This window comes from Neofelis nebulosa, chromosome 14 (assembly GCF_028018385.1).
Source record: "Neofelis nebulosa isolate mNeoNeb1 chromosome 14, mNeoNeb1.pri, whole genome shotgun sequence".
In the NCBI taxonomy this organism is placed as follows: domain Eukaryota; kingdom Metazoa; phylum Chordata; class Mammalia; order Carnivora; family Felidae; genus Neofelis; species Neofelis nebulosa.
This window is the reverse complement of record NC_080795.1, coordinates 57,005,847-57,024,962: the sequence shown is the minus strand read 5'-3', so window position 1 is coordinate 57,024,962 and position 19,116 is coordinate 57,005,847. Positions and strand designations below refer to the sequence as shown.

The 19,116-nt window shown below is 35.3% G+C and overlaps 1 protein-coding gene across 6 annotated transcripts in view; it reads left to right on the top strand.

Moving 5' to 3' along the window:
- CSMD3 (CUB and Sushi multiple domains 3) overlaps positions 1-19,116 on the top strand; it is a 1,263,431-nt gene that overhangs the window by 1,202,328 nt on the left and 41,987 nt on the right. For all 6 annotated transcript variants that reach the window (XM_058698868.1, XM_058698869.1, XM_058698867.1 and 3 more), the window contains 3 exons: positions 3,767-3,943; positions 15,772-15,951; positions 18,014-18,187. In XM_058698868.1, coding sequence (XP_058554851.1) covers positions 3,767-3,943; positions 15,772-15,951; positions 18,014-18,187 — 531 coding nt within the window. The remainder of the gene's footprint in view (positions 1-3,766; positions 3,944-15,771; positions 15,952-18,013; positions 18,188-19,116) is intronic.

Here is a 19,116-nt window from a genome sequence, read left to right as displayed (position 1 = left end):
GAGTTCATACAAATCATTTAGAAAAGCATTCTAGTAGATGAGTAGACAGAAGGAATGAACAGAAAACACAGAGGAGCCAAAAAACAATATTGTAACCTATAGAAAAAAATTCTACATAATTACTTGTCAGAAAATTAGAATTGATCATCAAAGCATCATTTTTCACCTGTTTAAAAATGAAATTCTAGTGTATGTACAACAAAACTAGAACTTGAAAACATTTCTGGAGGTTTTTTTGTCATAATATTTTAGGATAGGATAATTTGACAAAATACATATTTATTCATAGAATATATATAGCTTTGATTTATTAACTTCACTTTTGAGGATTTTTTCCTAAGAAAATAAAAATATTAAAGAAAACACACAATTGTGATGATGCAATTTTATATTTCTAATTGGTTATGACCAGCAATTGAAAATAATTAGACAGCAGTAGGAAAAATATTACATAAGCAATTCTATGTTTACATGGTGTAACAGTGTATCATCAATAAAATATTAGAATAAAGGCCATGAGAAAATGTAAATTTCTCATGTAAATTTCATGTAAAACTGTTAAAAATTAAGATTCAGAATTAGGCACTCTAGTAAAATTCATGGGAAATGATATTTATTTAAAACAAAGAATAAAAGGCAGTACACAAAAATGATAACAGGACAGAGTGGTGAAATTTGGAGGATTTTATTCTCTTTATTCCAAATGTTTTGTAACATTATATTACTTTAGTAACAGTAAAATATAAAAGCTTTCATAGGATGTATGGATGTGATGAATAAAACACATGAAAATAAAAATATCAGAAGTTTTAAAATAATTTAATAAATAGAAAATACAAATTTAAAGAACATAGCATTTTGATAAACTGACAAGGATTTTAAAAATGATGGTGTCTGATGTTGCAGAGAACGTGTGAAAACAAGCAAAATTTTTTTACACCATTGATACAAGTGTATTGTTATAACATCTTGGGTAACTCTATATATACTTCAAAAAAGTAAAAACATTTTTCAAAAATAAAAATTATTGAGAAATTCCACTTCCAGAAATTTATCTTAAAAATACCATATGATTTCACTCATGTGGAATTTAAGAAACAAAACAAAGGATCATAGGGGAAAAAGAGAGAGCAGAAAATCAAGAAACAGACTCTTAACAATGGAAAACAAACTCATGGTTACCAGAGGGGCAGTGGATGAGGTGACAGATTAAGCAGCGTTCTTCTTGTGGTGAGCACTGAGTGTTGTATGAAAGTGTTGAACCAACAAATTGTACACCAGAAGCTCATATTACGTTGTATGTTAATTAATTGGAATTTAAATAAAAACTTAAAAAACGGGACCTATGTACACAGTTGTATACATAAGCTAGAGTATGTTAAACTGTATTATATGATAAAGAAATAAAACTAAATTAATTTCATGTAGGTCAATAGGAGATTGGTTAGGTAAGTCATGAATATACATATAATAGAAAACTATCCAGTTACTAAACTTTATGAAAGAAGGATGCCCTAATTATAATGTTGAGTAAGAAAAATAAGATTACAAAATAACATATTTCTATCTTTTAAAAGGGTATTATTTTACTCCTGTGTACTCTGTGCTTAGCACAGTGCCTGAAATAAACATCATGATGAATATATATCCATTTATATATATTTGCATATACATATTAATATAAGTATATATAAATATTTTACCAAGTGCTATCTCTTGGTGGATTTATACATTACCTTTAACTTCTTCTTTATACTTTCATTTATTTTTTGACTTTTCATAAATAGCTATCACCTTGATAAAAAGTGACAAAAAAGGTACAGTAATTTTAAAAATTATCTCTAGTAACAAAAAAGGGTAAACATAAAATATGATTCATATAATGTATCTGACACACAAAAATAACCAACTGGCAAAAATATATCATGTTTAAGCCTTTCATTTACTAGTCTAAATAAAATCCAATACTCTCATTATACACTATCAGAATCATGCTTATGAATTTGTGCTAGTTGAAAATCTGCCATTAACTAGTTGTTAGACCTTGGGCAAGTTACTTAATCCTTGTGTGCCTCATTTTCTTACCAGGGAATGGTAATGATGTTAATATCAACTCAGAATTTTTGTGATATTAATTCATATTGAAAAAGTTGTGGCCGTCACATAGTAAGTCCTCAATGAATGTTAACCATCATTTGTATTAGATTAGGTCAATTGACAGCTGAGAAATGACTCTAGGAGAAATGGCTTTGTCAGCTAGTAGTAAACATAAATGGAGCTATGTTCACAGATAACAATCAACTCCCACTTTCCCCGAATGTCAGTATTACAGAGGGAAAGTTGTTATCGCTGCTCTTGCTGTGTCCAGAAAGCTTTCAGCTTTCACGCATGATAGATTTGCACTTACCTCCTTTCATTTTAAGTTAATTTTACTTGTGTAATTAAGATAACATTCTGAGTAAGAGGAATGTATGTATTGAGGGGGAGGAATTAGAGACCAGAGAACAGGAGTAATAGTGTGATTTCTCTGTACCTGGAAACCACCCTGACTAGAGAAGTTCTTGATTTTTATTGTGCAAGAGATAGACTGAACCTGGGTCCTTATTACAACATGCAAACTACATGACATCTTAAAACAAGGATAATGTTTTTCAAATCTTTCTTGTGTTGTGTCAAGGCTATGGGGCATGACACATAACGGATAGATATGACCAGATTATTGTTTTAGGCAGGTACTAATGAATATAGAAGAGGATAATTACTCTTGACAGCACATAAAAATATTTACTGTATCATATATTCTGCTGGAAATATTATTTGGAGTATGACATTGTTGTATTATGTATGAAATGTGTAAGTTTCCTATCTACATACACATACACAAACATACAGTACTATTACAAAGGAATGGCAAAATTAAATATTTGAGATGCAACAAGTGATTTAGATGGTACTTCTAAAAGTATAATTACATTTCATATTCATAAAGATAACCTTAAACTATAAAGTACTAAAATACCCTCTTATATTACAGCAAAATTTAGTATTATGTCTAATATAGGCTTGCTTTTAAGAGATTTTAAAAATTCACTTATGGCATTAATGACCAATAGTTAAAAATAATACAGAATATCTAATCATATAAGGCATTTGTGTTTGTGATTCTTATTTAGGATATGTTGCAAACTTAATGTCACACATTCATAGAATTTACTTTGTTTTTATTCAATTTATTGTTTTGTACACCTTAGCCCAGAAATAGAGATAATAAAGTTTTAATGCAAATCATTTATATACTTACATAAATAAAAATACACATGGATGTTTATAATACTTAAATTGTTCATTTTATATCTATCCTCTTAGTACAATTAAAATAAATCTGTCACATCTTGTTGTTACATCCATTCTAGTTTTACATGAGTTGTTGTTTTTTAGACCGACTCTTCTAATCCTTCTTTGAAAGATTTTGTAGTACCCAAAGGCAGTACTCTCAAGTAATTACTTTACTGTGTAATGTTTCTACCAAAGGCACTAAAAAAAGTCTTCAAAAAGTAGCCGTGATTTGCATCCCAGTAGTTAAACTAATAGAGTCAATATAAATTCATCTTGAATTTCAACTATTTATAAAAGATAATCCAATGCTTCTTTTAGAAACTTTTGTAGCTCCTTTGGATAATTTGAAAGAATCATTTAGTCATTACCTTTTTGTGAGAGGAATTCTAAAAACACTTTTATATCCACTCTTACCCGTTTTGTTTTATAGCCATACAGTGTGGCAACCCAGGAACAACAGCCAATGGAAAAGTCTTTCGGATTGATAGCACAACGTTTTCCAGTTCAGTTATTTATTCTTGTATGGAGGGATATATCCTTTCTGGACCTTCAGTTAGACAGTGCACAGCCAATGGAACATGGTCTGGAAGTTTGCCTAACTGTACAAGTAAGTTTCTTCTCATTAGTTTAAACTATCACTAGTAATGTGAAACATATTTGAGGATATAAATGTGTATGTGTGTGTTTTGTATTTAATCAAACCATGCCAGGTTGTGAATATTGGCATTTGTCTTCCAGAGTAAAAGGGGGTAGTAGTGTAATAGTTAGAATGTGCACCAGTGGCTTTAAGTATCAGTTGGCTTACCAAGGTACTACACTGGCAGAGGAAAGAGGAATCACAGAACATCAGTGCTGTTAATTATAATTTAACCATTCTTTAAGGATAGTGATGAATTATCAGCTGTAATTGAGATTAAATATACAAAGGAAGCAATTTTATTTTGTCCGTTAATGCACATCAATAACTGACTTGGTTTTAAAATTTCTAAATGAAGAACATGTTGTTTCTGGGGCTCAAAAAGCTATCGGGCTTTTGTCAAACATAGGGTTGCGAAGGTCAGTAGTTGCTCTCGACAGTGTCAGTGGTGGAGCAGCCCTGGACTGACCTCATAATTCACAGAAATCTAACTGAGGAGACAGGCTTTATACTGTGTGTGGGCCAATGACCCATTCCCTTCCCTTTAAAAGTGTAGCTCTTTTGTGAGTATTTGCATTTCCTGAATGACTGGCTCAGATGAATCATCCCAGAGGAGGATGCCATCAAAGTCATGTCATGACCTCCTGTGATAGGAGACAGTTGCTTGTAGTTACTATCTTGCCTACAAAGATTGTGTGTGCAGTGACAGGGCTGTTGAGGTGCCTTGTGTGTATAGTGTCTCTTCAAAGGTGAAGGGAGACTATGGCTAGGAGAGTATTGAAATGACCACCGAATAGAACACATTAGCCACATCTATAATAGCAAAACATTTTCCAGTTGTTCGTTCGAGTCAGTAAAAAGTAATATCCCTGGCCCTATGTCAGCCCCAGGCATTGTTACATCTAATCTTTTGGATAATTCTTTACCTGCCCTTGGGCAGGTCCTCACAGACTCATCAGTATTTTGCTGAATACTCAGGGAGTTCTCTTCCTACATCTCTCTTTCTTTCTGTGCCTGTCCTTTCCGGTACTCTGTCTCACAAACTCTATCCATTTTGCTCTCTCCGGGCTCTTAGATCCATCTCTTCAACACAGGGAGTCTGCCTGGGGTCCTCCCCTCTGTGCCAACGCCTGGAAGTTCTTCTCTAAAGGCAGTTCTACTCTAAAGGCAATCATAGGACTCATCTCCTTGGTTTTCTGTCTCTCAAGGATCACAGTGCTTCTGTGCTTTCCTGCCTGATGAAACCTGGTTTTTGTTTCCTGTGTGTGTGTGTGTGTATGTGTGTGTGTGTGTGTGTTTTCTTTTCTTCTGGTTGTTTCAAATGAAGAATAAAAATACGTTCCCCCTGATTTCTCCACTTTGAAGGAAAGAAATCGTTCTGTTTACCTTGAAAAAGTCTCATTTTTTGTGATACTGAAAAATACAACAATTAACAAATATGATTTACTATTTCCATACTATATTACCCCATTTGAGTCTTTAGAACTGTACCCTGGTGTCTTTTAAATATCAGCTCAAATGGGGGTGCCTGGTGGCTCAGTCGGTTAAGCGTCCGACTTTGGCTCAGGTCATGATCTCGCAGTCTGTGAGTTCGAGCCCCGTGTTGGGATCTGTGCTGGCAGCTCAGAGGCTGGAGTCTGTTTCAGCGTCTGTGTTTCCCTCTCTCTCTGACCCTCCCCCATTCATGCTCTGTCTCTCTCTGTCTCAAAAATAAATAAAAACGTTAAGAAAAAAAAATTTAAATATCAGTTCAAATGACTCATTTGCCAAAGCCTTCTCAAGACACTTCCTCATATCCCTTTTAGCTAGAAGTGATCTCTTCATGGTGTATAACTTTTTTTTTTTTCTAATGGAAATTACTTTTAAAGCTGAACAGTTAACTTTATAGGGCAGTAGTAACCAGGTCTGTTTATCTCAGTGACTTTCTAGAGTGGAGCACAGAACCTAATATATGAGTGATTAAGTACTTAGTTGTTCACTAACTGAAATATCTAATTTTCATTTTAACTATTAGTATACACAAGTTACCATTTCACTCCATTTTAAAATGTTTGCAGAAAGGACCTGTAATTTTACAGATAACATGGCACATAGTTTCTGGAAGATAGTATGTGTTTAATATACAGTTATCAAAAAAATGAAATAATGAGTATATTCACAGTAAAGGAAATCTGTTGAGTAACACATCTTTTGTTTTCCGCACAATGAATAACAATGTAATTTCATCATAGATAAATACCTAAGTCTCTTATTTGTTTTCCAATTTTAGTAAGGATAAATAAACATATCCCAATTTTTGAGACCGAAAATTGCACCTAATTGGATCATTTTCATTTTTCTTTAAATTTTTAAATCAAATTAAAAATCACCTAATTCAAGACAGATTGGTTACAAATAGTATATCAAAAATATGAAGAAAGTTTCTTTCCTTATGTCAGTTCTTCAAGGAGAAATGTGTTAAATAAGGTATTTCAAGCACTAGCTTTTAAATGATGAATAGCTATTAAATTAAAAACAGAATTTGTAACAGTTGACTTACTTTATAGGCAAAAGAGTGCCAACATCCCAGTAGCAATCCAAACCAAAAGCAAAAAGAAAAATATCCCTAAAAAAGGAGCACAGAGAGAGGTTTTAGTGGAAATTAAAATAGGCTAAGCTTCTATAAAGAATCTAACATACTGATAATACTTATATGTGGTAATAAAACTGAATTAAAGCAACTGTCTCAGATTTCATCTCATTAATTTACAGTGGAAGTTAATTTAAATATATGATTGATAGAACCACGTAATTTTATACCTGGAAGAGATTGCATCATAGACTTGCATGTGTAGATCAGGAAACTGAGGCACCAAATCATTTAACTGACTTATTGTCTATTGTCAGAGTTCACTACTAAACAGTTATTTCTGCCACACACATGGATGGAATTTTCCATTAAATTCAATTATTTTACATATAAATATACACACACATATGTGTATACATATGTATGTATGTACATACATACATATCAGAAAGGTTAAATTCAAATAAATATTTTAATAAATTTTGATTTAATATAATTGCCTTTTTTTATAATTGCCTTTTGTAGACATCATTTTTTAGCACGTATACACAATACTTAAATATAAATTTGAAATGAATTAAGTTACATATGAGGAAAATTTAAAGTGCCTGAATTAAATTTCCAAACCAAAGCACTGGCAGCATTTCTTGGCAAACCCACCTAAACAAAACAAAACCTTCCTTTCTTTCCCCAAATGGTTATTGTTTTTACTCATAAAGAATAATATCTGTTATTGAGTGTTTGCCAGTGGTTAGGATTTGTGCTAAGTGCTTTTATACAAATCCTCTCCTTTATTTCTAATAACAAATCTATGAAATATATACTATTATCCTTTCTATTTCACATTTGAAGATATGGTATCTTACAGAGAAAACACAGCTGTATTCCTCATGGTAACACAGCCAGCATATGCAGGATCTAAGATTTAAAATCAAATCTATTTGACTCAAGAAGCAATTTTCTCAGGTTCACTTCATTCTCTCCTTTTGTATTTTTCCTCCTTTTTTTTCACTTTATTTTCTATCTTTACTAGAATAGTCAAGCATATTTGCATAGTATAAATATAAGACATTACTTAGAATGCATATGGAATTGTTTCATTAATTTATGGCCTATTCTCTATTTTTTTTTTCAATTCCTCTGCACTTACCATTTTGAGTTCTACAGGAGCATATTATTTCTTAATGAGTTGACTACTTGTAATATTTGTTTTTTTCAATGATACTTTCTGCTTAAAATCACAATTTCCTCTATTTACGTTGTCAATAATTTTGTTGTGTGTCTCAAGATGAATGTCCAAACATACAGTACAAATATATATAAATAATAAATATTCAAATCTTGCAAGAGATGAAATATTTTGATGAGTTGAGTCAAAGGAAATGAATCAGGCTACTGTTGAATCACATACGTAATCATTGGCAAAGTGGATCTGCTGGAATTGGAACAATATCAGCTGAAAGATATAAAATCAACAAGACAGATGATAGGATAAATGTTTCAATATAGGATGATTCAAACATAAAATAATTAATAGGGTCCCCTTGAAGAAATTAATAAAACCCTTACAATATAGGTGAATGAATTATCCATTTACAATGATGTGGTGAAAGTAAAGTGAAAAGAATTCAATTCTATTTGGATTTTTTTCTACCTTTTTTAAAATAAAATTTTGGTCACTCTGAGTGGTTTTTTTTCCTGGGCTTGTTATCCTTAGGAGACTAGTTCCTCCTATATAGTAAAAATCAGGGTAGTGATCTAATTTTTAAAATATAATTTTATTTTTTAACTTACAGCAGGATATATTTTATCTAAAAATGCAGAATTGTGGCTATGTACGGTAATTGGACTACTTATGGATTCAATTAATAAAAAATAATTTATACAAAGCCTATTATATTGAGGTACTTTCCCAGGAACTGAGAATACAAAGTCCAGTAAGTAAGGTCTGTGGGCTCTAATATTTCATAGGTCTGTGAAGAAGCATTGATATTCCAAGCACTTTCGCCCTTTGAGAATTTTCCACCATGGTGATTTGCAATGTACCTTTCATTTGCTTGATTGGCTAATACACACACACACACACACACACACACACACACACACACACACACTCCTTTTCTGTCCTTAAAAGAACCACAGTCCAATCACATGGATAGATTTGCTTTGTTCATTTTAATGATTTTTGGAAACACTTTTGGAATAAACATAATTTAATAATAATGGTAATGTCCCCACACTGCCTCTTTCACATCTAACCAGAGTAGAAATGTAGTAAAGAGGTAAAATTTCCCTTACAAAAATTCTCCTAATACCTGCTAATATTCAGCCTGCTTAAGATTATAAGTGAATTGAGAAATTACATATTTAATTAATCTTTCTCTAAAATCATGCCTCATGAAAAGAACTCTTCCGTCTTCTCCAGACAGGTACTTATCCAGAACCCACTACCAGTTCTGGAGTGTGAAACTTCCCCCAAATAACTAGTTTTGTCTTGGGTAGGTAAAAGAATATATCATGAGATCAAGGTCATGCATCTAAATATCATGCACACTTTTGCAGAGGAATTATGTTAAGAAACATCCATGAAACTAAACCAAGCTGAAAGGAAAAGAATATTTGCCATAATACTAAGAAGCTTATAAAAGTACTCTGATTATAAAATTTGATGATGTTCTTTTCTGTGCTGTTCAAGATGAAAGAAAAAAGCTAAAAACTGGGCGACTGGGTGGCTCAGTCAGTTAAGTGTCCAACCCTTGATTTTGACACAGGTCATGATCTAACGGTTCGTGAGTTTGAGCCCCTCATCGGACTCTGCACTGACAGTGTGGAACCTGCTTTGGGATTCTCTCTCTCCTTCTCTCTCTGCCCCTCCCTTGATCACATGTAAACATACTCTCTCTCTCAAAATAAAATAAAATAAATACACCTAAAAAAAGAGCTAAAAACTAAGCACAAGCAAATACTCATTAAAAAATGAAACAGGATCCTTACAGAGCCACCTTTGATACCTAAAGCCCATAGTGCACATAATATTTTGGGAAGAAGATACAATCTGCACCAGGACAGGGCTTGTCAAGTAAAGTAAGGATTGGCTTTAAGTGCTAAGAAGAAATAAAGTCAATTGTTTCTTGGAATTTTTTTAACCCACTAAGACTCCTTCCAAAATGATTAATGTCCTGTATTTGGCAGGTCTTGTCGTTTGGGCCAAGGACAGCATACTCAATCAGATCCAGTGATAAATGAACCTGAGGCTTTTGTTCCAAATAACCAGGGCAGAAATGGTCCTTACTGGATCTTTGTTACTAAACAGAACTCTCAAAGATTTTGCTTTTTTTTTTTTTTTTTTTTTTTTGGTAGAGAACAGGTCAGGGATATGAAGCTACTCTCACATAGGAGAAAACTGGAGGAGATATCTCAGCATCAAACTGCATAAAGTGAAGCTAAAAAGTCATCTAAATCTCAAGGAGAGAGAACTATCTCTGAGTATAGTGGTTCTCAACATGGGTGATTTTGCTTCCGAGGGCATATTTGGCAATGTCTGGAGATATTTTTTGGCTGTCATAGTGCAGGTGAATGAAGTACACTGTTAGTATCTAGCAGGGAGAGGTCAATGCTAAACATTCTCAAAGCATAAAGCAACCCCCTACAATAAAGAATTAGTTGGTACTGAATATCAATAATGCTGAGCTTGAAGTTGAGAAAATCTACCACTGAGATCTAAAAAGGAAACCAATGTTTCAATTGGGAGATTATATAAAATCAGAAGCGTTATCAGAGAAATGACCACCTTTCTGGAACTTCATTCTGCTATGGTAGAATTTTTTCTTGGCTTGAGACCTGGAACAGTACGTGCCTGAGCAAGATTGTTCATTGCTGCATTGTCTCTAATAGAAAAACAGTGACACGGGGCTCAGTAGGTTAAGTGTCCAACTTTGGCTCAGGTCATGATCTCACGGTTCGTGGGTTCAAGCCCCATGTCAGGCTCTGCGCCAACAGCTCAGAGCCTGGAGTCTGCTTCGGATTCTGTGTCTTCCTCTCTTTCTGTCCCTTCCCCACTCATGCTCTGTCTCTCAAAAATAAATAAACATTGAAAACAAAATTAAAAAAGAAAAGGAGTAACATAACTCAACCATCAAGGGTTTGGTCACACAAATTATATTTATGTATATCCATGAAAGGGAATATAAGTGTGATTTAATGTGATCCTAAGTTATTTAAAAATATGTATATCTATTTCTCACTTAGGAAGTTAAAAGAGAAAGTAGCTTTGAAGTGGCACAGACAAGAATCATCGCAATTGTTTTACTTTTAGCATAGATATCATCTACTTAGATTTATCATAAATGATGCCAAGTGGGCCTCAATTACATGATAGAAACTAATGAGAAAAAAATCCTCCCACAAAAGCCAATTCAAACCTTTAAAACATTGTATTTTTTTGAGAATTTGATCTAATCATTTCTTACATATCATTTACATATTTATTCTTTAAAAATATTTACTTAATCTTTTTTTAATAAGTTATATACTAGACTAGGCCCTGAAAATACAACAATGTAGAAAATAGACAAAATAATTGTCTTCATGAAGTTATTGGTGTGTGTGTGTGTGTGTGTGTGTGTGTGTGTGTGTGTGTGTTGTGGTTTTGGAGTGGTGGAGGTCCAGAGATGACAGCCAAGAAAGAATTCTTGAGATGTCTTCAGTGTAAAGGGTGATTTTATTAAAGCACATGGGACAGGACCCATGAGCAGGAATTGCTGCACTGGGTTGTGGAGTAACTGGTTACATATCATGGAGTTGGGAAGGGAAAGGCAAAAGGGAGGCCTCTAGAAGGACTTTCGTATGCTAAAGAGGACTTCTAAGTTACCTGAGGCCTTACTGTTGTCAAGCTAAGGTAGTGTTCCCCTCTAGGAAGGCATTAACATTAAGATAGTAGGGGGCTCCTGGAGAAATGTTATATTCTGTATTTGCCTTGATATTTGTCAGTGGGCTGCAGGTTATAAAGAAATTTAATTTTACCTCCCATTCTTGCCTTTGTTCCTCACATCACTGTGGAGGGGAGGGTGATATTGGGACACCAGGAAACTGAGTCTTTATGTTTCTGGAGATTAGGCTATTGATAAGATTGCCTTTTTCTTGTCATTTACCAAGATGTTTGTAAACTGATGGAGACTCATGTCCTCCTTGACTGTGATTTCTATCAGGTAACCATTTGATTTCTCCTCTTAGCTTTAGGGCAGTCAGGAATGTCTGAGGAATGCCACACATATCCCACTTGCGGTGGGGGGGCGGGCATTGCCGGCATGTGCTTTGCCCTCAGCTTGCCTTATGCCCCCTCATCATGGGTACACGCACCCCGTGTGCTTAGGGGATTTGGTGACTTTTGAAGAGATTTTTCTTGAAAGAAAGCCCAGCATCCCATTGTCATGAACTGATGTCTTTGAATTTTAGGGCAAAGCCCCACATAGCCACTATTCTAAGGCTTTGCCTGGAAAGACCAAAAGCCTCTTTTTTGTTGCTAGAAACAAACTAGTGGCAAATGAAAAGACTGTTGCTATTGGAAACTGCCTCTTTGATGGGCCTTTGCTTCACTAGAAAGCCACCAACAATTCCTTGTGAAGCCCTTGTTGTCAGGCATTTCCTTCATGAGGCTGCCACATATGCAAACTCTTTCTTGGTGCCTCTTTGTAAAATAAGTCCTCTGTCCTCTCTTTCAGTAGCTGTACCTCAGCTTGTGGGCCTTAGGACCAGGTTAGCTGTTCTTTCTTGCCAGGCTTCTATTTCAATCTGTGAAGTGCTACCTAGAAAATAACAACAGCAGATATGTGTGCTCTTTAATGTCCCACTTCTTAATTGGAATGTAGGTTTAAAATTTAGGGGTGTGTGTGTGTGTGTGTGTGTGTGTGTGTGTGTGTGTTTGTATACATACATATATACGCACATATATATATATACACATATATACATATATACACATATATATACATATATATACACATATATGCACACACACACATATATATGTATGTATACATACACACCCAGATGGTAAAAGGAAACAAAATAAATCAAAGGCTTATAATCACTTTTACATAGTTGTAAATTTTGAAACAAAACTGAAATTTTTGAAATGATATTCCTGGTAAATAACCAGGATTTGATTTCCTATTCAACTCAGTTGCATAATTTTAAAAATCGTTTCCTATACAATTATTAAAAGAACAAAAAGTATCCTATATATGCAAAACTCTTAGTAGGATCAGACAGAAACTCTCACTGGGTGTGATTTAGCAAACTGTCCCCAGGGCTCCTAGGATTATCAGGTGAAGTGCGGTGAACATTGTTCTTTAATTTAAATGCCATTAGTCACGGTCTTAAAACTTCTTAGGCTTAGTGGATTAGAATAATATGACAGAAATCTTGACATTCATAATATTTAATGGCAAATTAAGAAATACAATGTAATCGCAGTGCTATTAAGGTCTTCCATGCCTTAATCTGCTTTTAGTCTTTGACCCTAGACCTCCAAAATACTTCTTTAATCTTGTCACCCATCCTGGTGACAATGATTAGGTGATCAGGGAATCTTTGCTGAAGAATTAAGTAAAAGTAAAAATGAAAGAATATAGCCCTGGTTTACCTGATGAAATTATTTACCCTTTTATGAACAAAATGATTGGGGTGGCTCAGTGCTTAAGCCTTTCCAACTTCCGCTCAGGTCATAATCTCACCTTTTGTGAGTTTGAGCCCCATGTTGGGCTCTGTGCTGACAGCTCAGAGCCTGGGATTCTGTGTCTCCCTCTCTCTCTGCCCCTCCCCCACTTGCACTCTGTCTCTCTCTGTCTCTCAAAAATAAATCAACTATGAAAGTACAAAATTATCTCTGAGCAAAAGATTTAAAGGGGGAAAAAAAAGAAAAGATAGTAAAAGCCAAGTAACCCCATGTGTTTTTTTTTTAAATCTTTAGAAAAGAAACAGTGTAACCTTGTATTTTCCTTTTTCTCTTATCTGTCAGAAAGCTTTTAGATAATTCCTTGCCCAAATCAAGCTCAAACCACCTACCACAAAACAGCAAACGCCATTGTCACTTACATATAATCTCTGTTATGCCTTGTTATTAAATATCATATTTCAAATTATTTCGTCTTTTCTCTGTTGTCTTAGTCTTTCTGAAAGATTTTGGGTGGCATTATAAATGATAATATTATATATGTAAACAGAGCCAGCTTTATGGACTAATACAATTGATAGAACCTCATGATGGGGTTTTGGGGTGATGGGGGTTCGTTGGGTTTAGAGCTGATGGCCAAGAAAGAATTCTTGAAGACACCTTTGCTGATTTTATTAAAGCACAGGGACAGTACACGTGGGCAGGAAGAGCTGGACTGGAGTTATGACAGGTAACTCATTATGTACCCTCAGGGTAGGAGAAGGTCAAGGATAATGTCTGGAAGGTATTTTGGAAACAAGGTTTCCAGGACCTTGAGGGGCTTGCTGTTGCTAGGGAAACACCATTTGTTACTGTTTAGTAAAACCTCAGTCATGAGACCCTTCAGATGTGTATCAGGGGCCATAAATTTGGAGTATGATTGCCAGCATATATCTTGGGGGAGTTGAGGTAAAGAAAGTTTCCAAAGGAATTTTTATATGTTAAAGTAGATTGGGGTCAGTATAAGGTTAAACCAAGATTCCCTTCTACCCCTAGCAAAGTGTCCTCATCCAGGCAGCTGAGCTCCTAGAGGGAGGTCACTCTGCCAGTTTCAAGGACTTGTTAGTGGGCTGTAGGCGCTATGCCCATGCTTCTTCATCACCTCATGCTCAAAAGGGTCCTGCGCTGAGGTTTAATGCTCTGTGATGGCTGCCTTAAAATTCTTAATTTCAACTTTAAATTTGCACTTTGTAACTGAGGTCTATTGGGACAATGGAGTATGTGCTGAGGGTTTGGAGCCTCTGCTCATGCACAGTCTGCCTCTCTGCCTCCCCGTCTTCCTAGGATGGGTTATAGGCCACGTGCTCCCTACCATGTTGTGCCCCTGACCTTGCCTGACCTCCCCATTCCCACTCCTACTCGGGGGACACTGGTGTGCTCTCCCCAGTCAGTCCATAGCATCATCAGCAGAGGGAGGCTTACATTGCAATTGTCTTCCATCTCTTTGTGGGGCCCTGAGTGCAAGCATGAAACAGGTAGGGGGTGAGTATATTTTCAGTCTTAGCACAGAGCAGGACAGCAGCTACCCCTCTCTCGGCTGGCAACGACAAGGCGTATTTAGTAAGAACTTGACGCAAGCCTCTCATTCACCCCAAATCCATAAAGCGAATGCCTCCCAGAGTGGAGGTGGCAATTTCTTGGAGGTCATTCTTTCACTTGAGTTGGCAGTGAGTTGGTTAAAATGGTAAATTGATTTCTGTCCCTAGCGATGGTAGTTTCATTGCCACAAACCAAGTGTCCTGTCCTGCATGTGATAGATTCACATTGATGTATTTTTTTGCATCTAGCATTGTTTTAATTAAAAACTATTATAATATCCAGCTGAGTGACACTAGGCAGAAAATATGCTCTCAGTCCAGTCAGCCTGATAAATTAGAGATTCCAATTGCTATATGTGGAAATATGTAGATTTCAAATATTATATTAGAAATCCTGATTCTAGGGGTAACTGGGTGGCTCAGTTGGTTAAGCTTCTGTCTTCTGCTCAGGTCATGATCTCGCAATTTGTGGGTTTATGCCCTGCGTCAGGCTCTGTGCTGACAGCTCAGAACCCGGAGCCTTCTTTGGATTCTGTGTCTCCCTCCTTCTCTGCCTCTCCCCCACTTATGCTCTCCCTCTCTCTCTCTCTCTCTCTCTCTCTCAAAAATAAATCAGTGTTAATTTTTTTTTTTAAAAAGAAATCCTGTTTCTATAGGATGACTTCTACTTGATCACCTAATGCAGATTAAAAGAGGTTAACTGAATCAGTGTTCCTTACAGTATAATAGTACATTAACCTCGCCTTTTCAGAGTCCAAATGCAGTTTCTGAGCCACATGCATAGAATCTGTAATAGGCAGAGCCGATCATAATCAAGAGTTGCCAGCGTGTGGCTTAAATATGCTTATGTTTTGTGATTAAAAATGAATATGGTAACCAAATTTCCTTCATATATATTAAGTGTGCCATATGCTTACTACTTCTCTCCATTAAATATGTGGCACATTAACCATCTGCTCTTCTCATCCAATACTGATAGTCATCAGTTGTGGAGACCCAGGTATACCAGCCAATGGACTGAGATATGGAGATGATTATGTGGTTGGACAAAATGTTTCTTACATGTGCCAGCCAGGCTACACAATGGAATTCAACGGTTCCAGAATTAGGACTTGCACAACTAATGGCACATGGAGTGGAATAATGCCAACTTGTAGAGGTAGGATAATTTCTCCAATATTTGTAAGTGATAACCACCATGTATTTACTTTTTAACATGCCATTTTAAGTTTAAAAAGCATTTTTCTATTATTTCACTGTTTTCTGATAGTAAAAATTGCTGCAGTTTTTATTTTAAAACCAGGTAGATAATAACATATAGGATTTTAAAATGATATTTCCAGAAAGATATTATATCTTATCGTGAGTAATGACAATGAACTTTAATGCAACCAAAACAACAAAAGTATCATGTTCTCTGGTATGCACTCACTATCATCATTTATATTGAGGGGAATATTTAAAACATTCTTAATAAATTAGAATTTTAATTTGATGATCCACTTGGGCCAAGTAATTCAAAGATGGGAGGAAAACTTTCTATGACTTGAGAATAATCATACTGAATTATAAAACTAACTTTTCATAAAGAAAGAATCATGTTTCTTAAAAGAATGCAATCTATAATCAATCTTTTAGTTACTGTAGGCATACATTTGCTACTTTAATGCTGTGTATTTAATGCTGGAAATATTTTTTATAATTTTTTGCCAATTTTTATGATTACTTATGTAATACTGCAGATGTCATGCCAGACAATTCCTATTGTTTCATAATCATACTGAGATTTCTCATTCAGGTGTCTTTCTAAACATCTGTGAATTCACAGTTTAACAAAAAGGATAAATTCAACATGTGTATCTTTCTTAATTACACACATTATCTTGTGTGTATTCTTGATTATCTGTTTCTGAATCAGATCACTATCTACAGTTAACATCTGAAAATATATGAATATTTTATATTTTAGAAGTTATTTCATACACGATTAATTGAATCTGATAATGGGAATGTTATATAACTCAAAAAAACATCATATATGATGCAAGTCATAAAAATCTAGTTATTTGTCATTTTTGGATTTTGCATTGGTTACCCCCCTTTTTCCCTTCACCTCTGTCACATTATCCTACCCATTTCTGCTTGAAGCCAACTTAAAACAAATTTTAGGAGCACGTGGGTGGTTCAGTAGGTTCAGCTTCTGACTTCGACTGAGGTCATGGTCTCATGGTTTGAGAATTTAAGCTCCTAAATTTGGGCTCCTCTCTTGTCTCTTTCTCCCGATCTGTCCCTCCCCTACTTGTGCTCTCACTTTCTCTCTCTCTCTCAAAAATAAGTAAACATTAAAAAAAACCCAAATTTAAAAATTAATGTTTAAACATTTAATAATTTATTTTAAAACCCTACAGTAAAGTTTTTAAAAAGTTTATTCATTTATTTTGAGACAGAGAGAGAGAGAGCAAGTGGGGAGGGGCAGAGAGAGAGAAAAGAAGAGAGAAGGAGAAAGGGCGCCATCAGCACTGAGCCTGACGTGGGGCTTGAACTCACGTGAGTGTTGGGAAGGGGCAGACACAGGGAGAGAGAATCCCAAGCAGGCTCCACACTGCCAGCACAGATCCTGATGTGGGGCTCAAACTCACGAACCATGAGATCGTGACCTGAGCTGAAATCAAGAGTTGGATGCTTAACTGACTGAGCCACCCAGGTGCCCCACAGTAAATTTTAACATATGAATTTAAGTGGTTAATAGAACCCATTTGGATATTTTAATGAGATACATAATCTAGGTTTCTTTTGCAAATGACATAGAATTACTTGCAAATTCTTTGCTATAATGTTGACACTATATATAGCCAAACAGTCCAGATCTTCAGTCTGTCTAAAGGTCATTGGAAAATAATCTTATATAAAACCAATAATTTATCACTTACAGTATACTGAATGGTCACCCTCTATTTGCTTCCCTTAGATGTCAGGCAGCTTGTTATTTTGTAAGAGTATCTCTGACAACCAGTAGCCATTATGTTGCCAAGAAATAGTCACATTCTAGAAGGATTAATTCCAGGGATGTTTCAGGACTACTACTAGGAGAATAAAACATGTCACACCATATTGTCCTCCAAAAGGTTAAATTAGCACATATGCTTCTTCTAATGATTTTTTTTTTTTTACACCCAGGATATTTCAACAGCTGTGTCTAATCGCTTTTAATGTAATTGCAGCTGTTACCTGCTCAACTCCTCCCCAGATCTCTAATGGAAGGTTGGAAGGAACAAATTTTGACTGGGGCTTTAGTATTAGCTACATCTGTTCCCCAGGCTATGAACTATCCTTTCCTGCTGTTTTGACCTGTGTAGGGAACGGTACCTGGAGTGGGGAAGTACCACAGTGCTTACGTAAGTATAATATCTATATTTGAAATTATATTTCCTTCTTTTCACTCTCTTAGAGCTCCTTCACTTAGGACAGCTGTTACTTAAAATTTTCAGGTTTTTCTAGAAGAAAAATGAGCTTGTTAAAGCTCATTTCAAGGTATAATTAAAATTCAATAGAAAATCATATTTACCAGTGTAGCTACTTTTCCTGTCATCCAACTCTTGTGTTCTTTCTGCTCTGACTCTAAATATTAGGCTGAACTACTTTGTTTTCAAATTTATTTTAAAAAAAAGTTATTACTCAAAATAAAGTCCCTTTAAGATGAATTCTACCCCTGGAAAAGTATTCTTATTTATGTCCAGTTTGTCTCAACTGAACACTCTCATTTACTCCCAAATTTCTTTCCACAGTAAATCCTTGTCACTCTACATGGTCATTCAAATCAAGTTCTTATGATGGTATTTGTCATGATAATGATTGTGATTATACATCTAAAATGACTAGAGTAGGGGCACCTGGGTGGCTCAGTCGGTTGGGTGTCTGACTTTGGCTCAGGTCATGATCTCATGGTTTGTGAGTTTGAGACCCACGTCGGGCTCTGTGCTGACAGCTCAGAGCCTGGATCCTGCTTCGAATTCTGTGTCTCCCTCTCTCTCTGCTCCTCCCCTGCTCATGCTCTGTCTCTCTCTCTCTCTCTCAAAAATAAAAACATTAAAAAAAATAAAATGATTAGGGTAAGCATGGAGATGAGGGATTATTATGATTTTCTTACAGAGGTTACTTTACAATATATATTCCAGCAAATGTCACTTTGAAATTAATTTGGAAGATCACAAGACAAAATAAAACTCAGCGTTGTGTTTTACACAAATTATTGTAGTACGTGATATGTGCAGTGTTCATTCTGAGGTGTCCAGTGCTATCCTGTTCCTAGTCTTCCCTTCCTCCT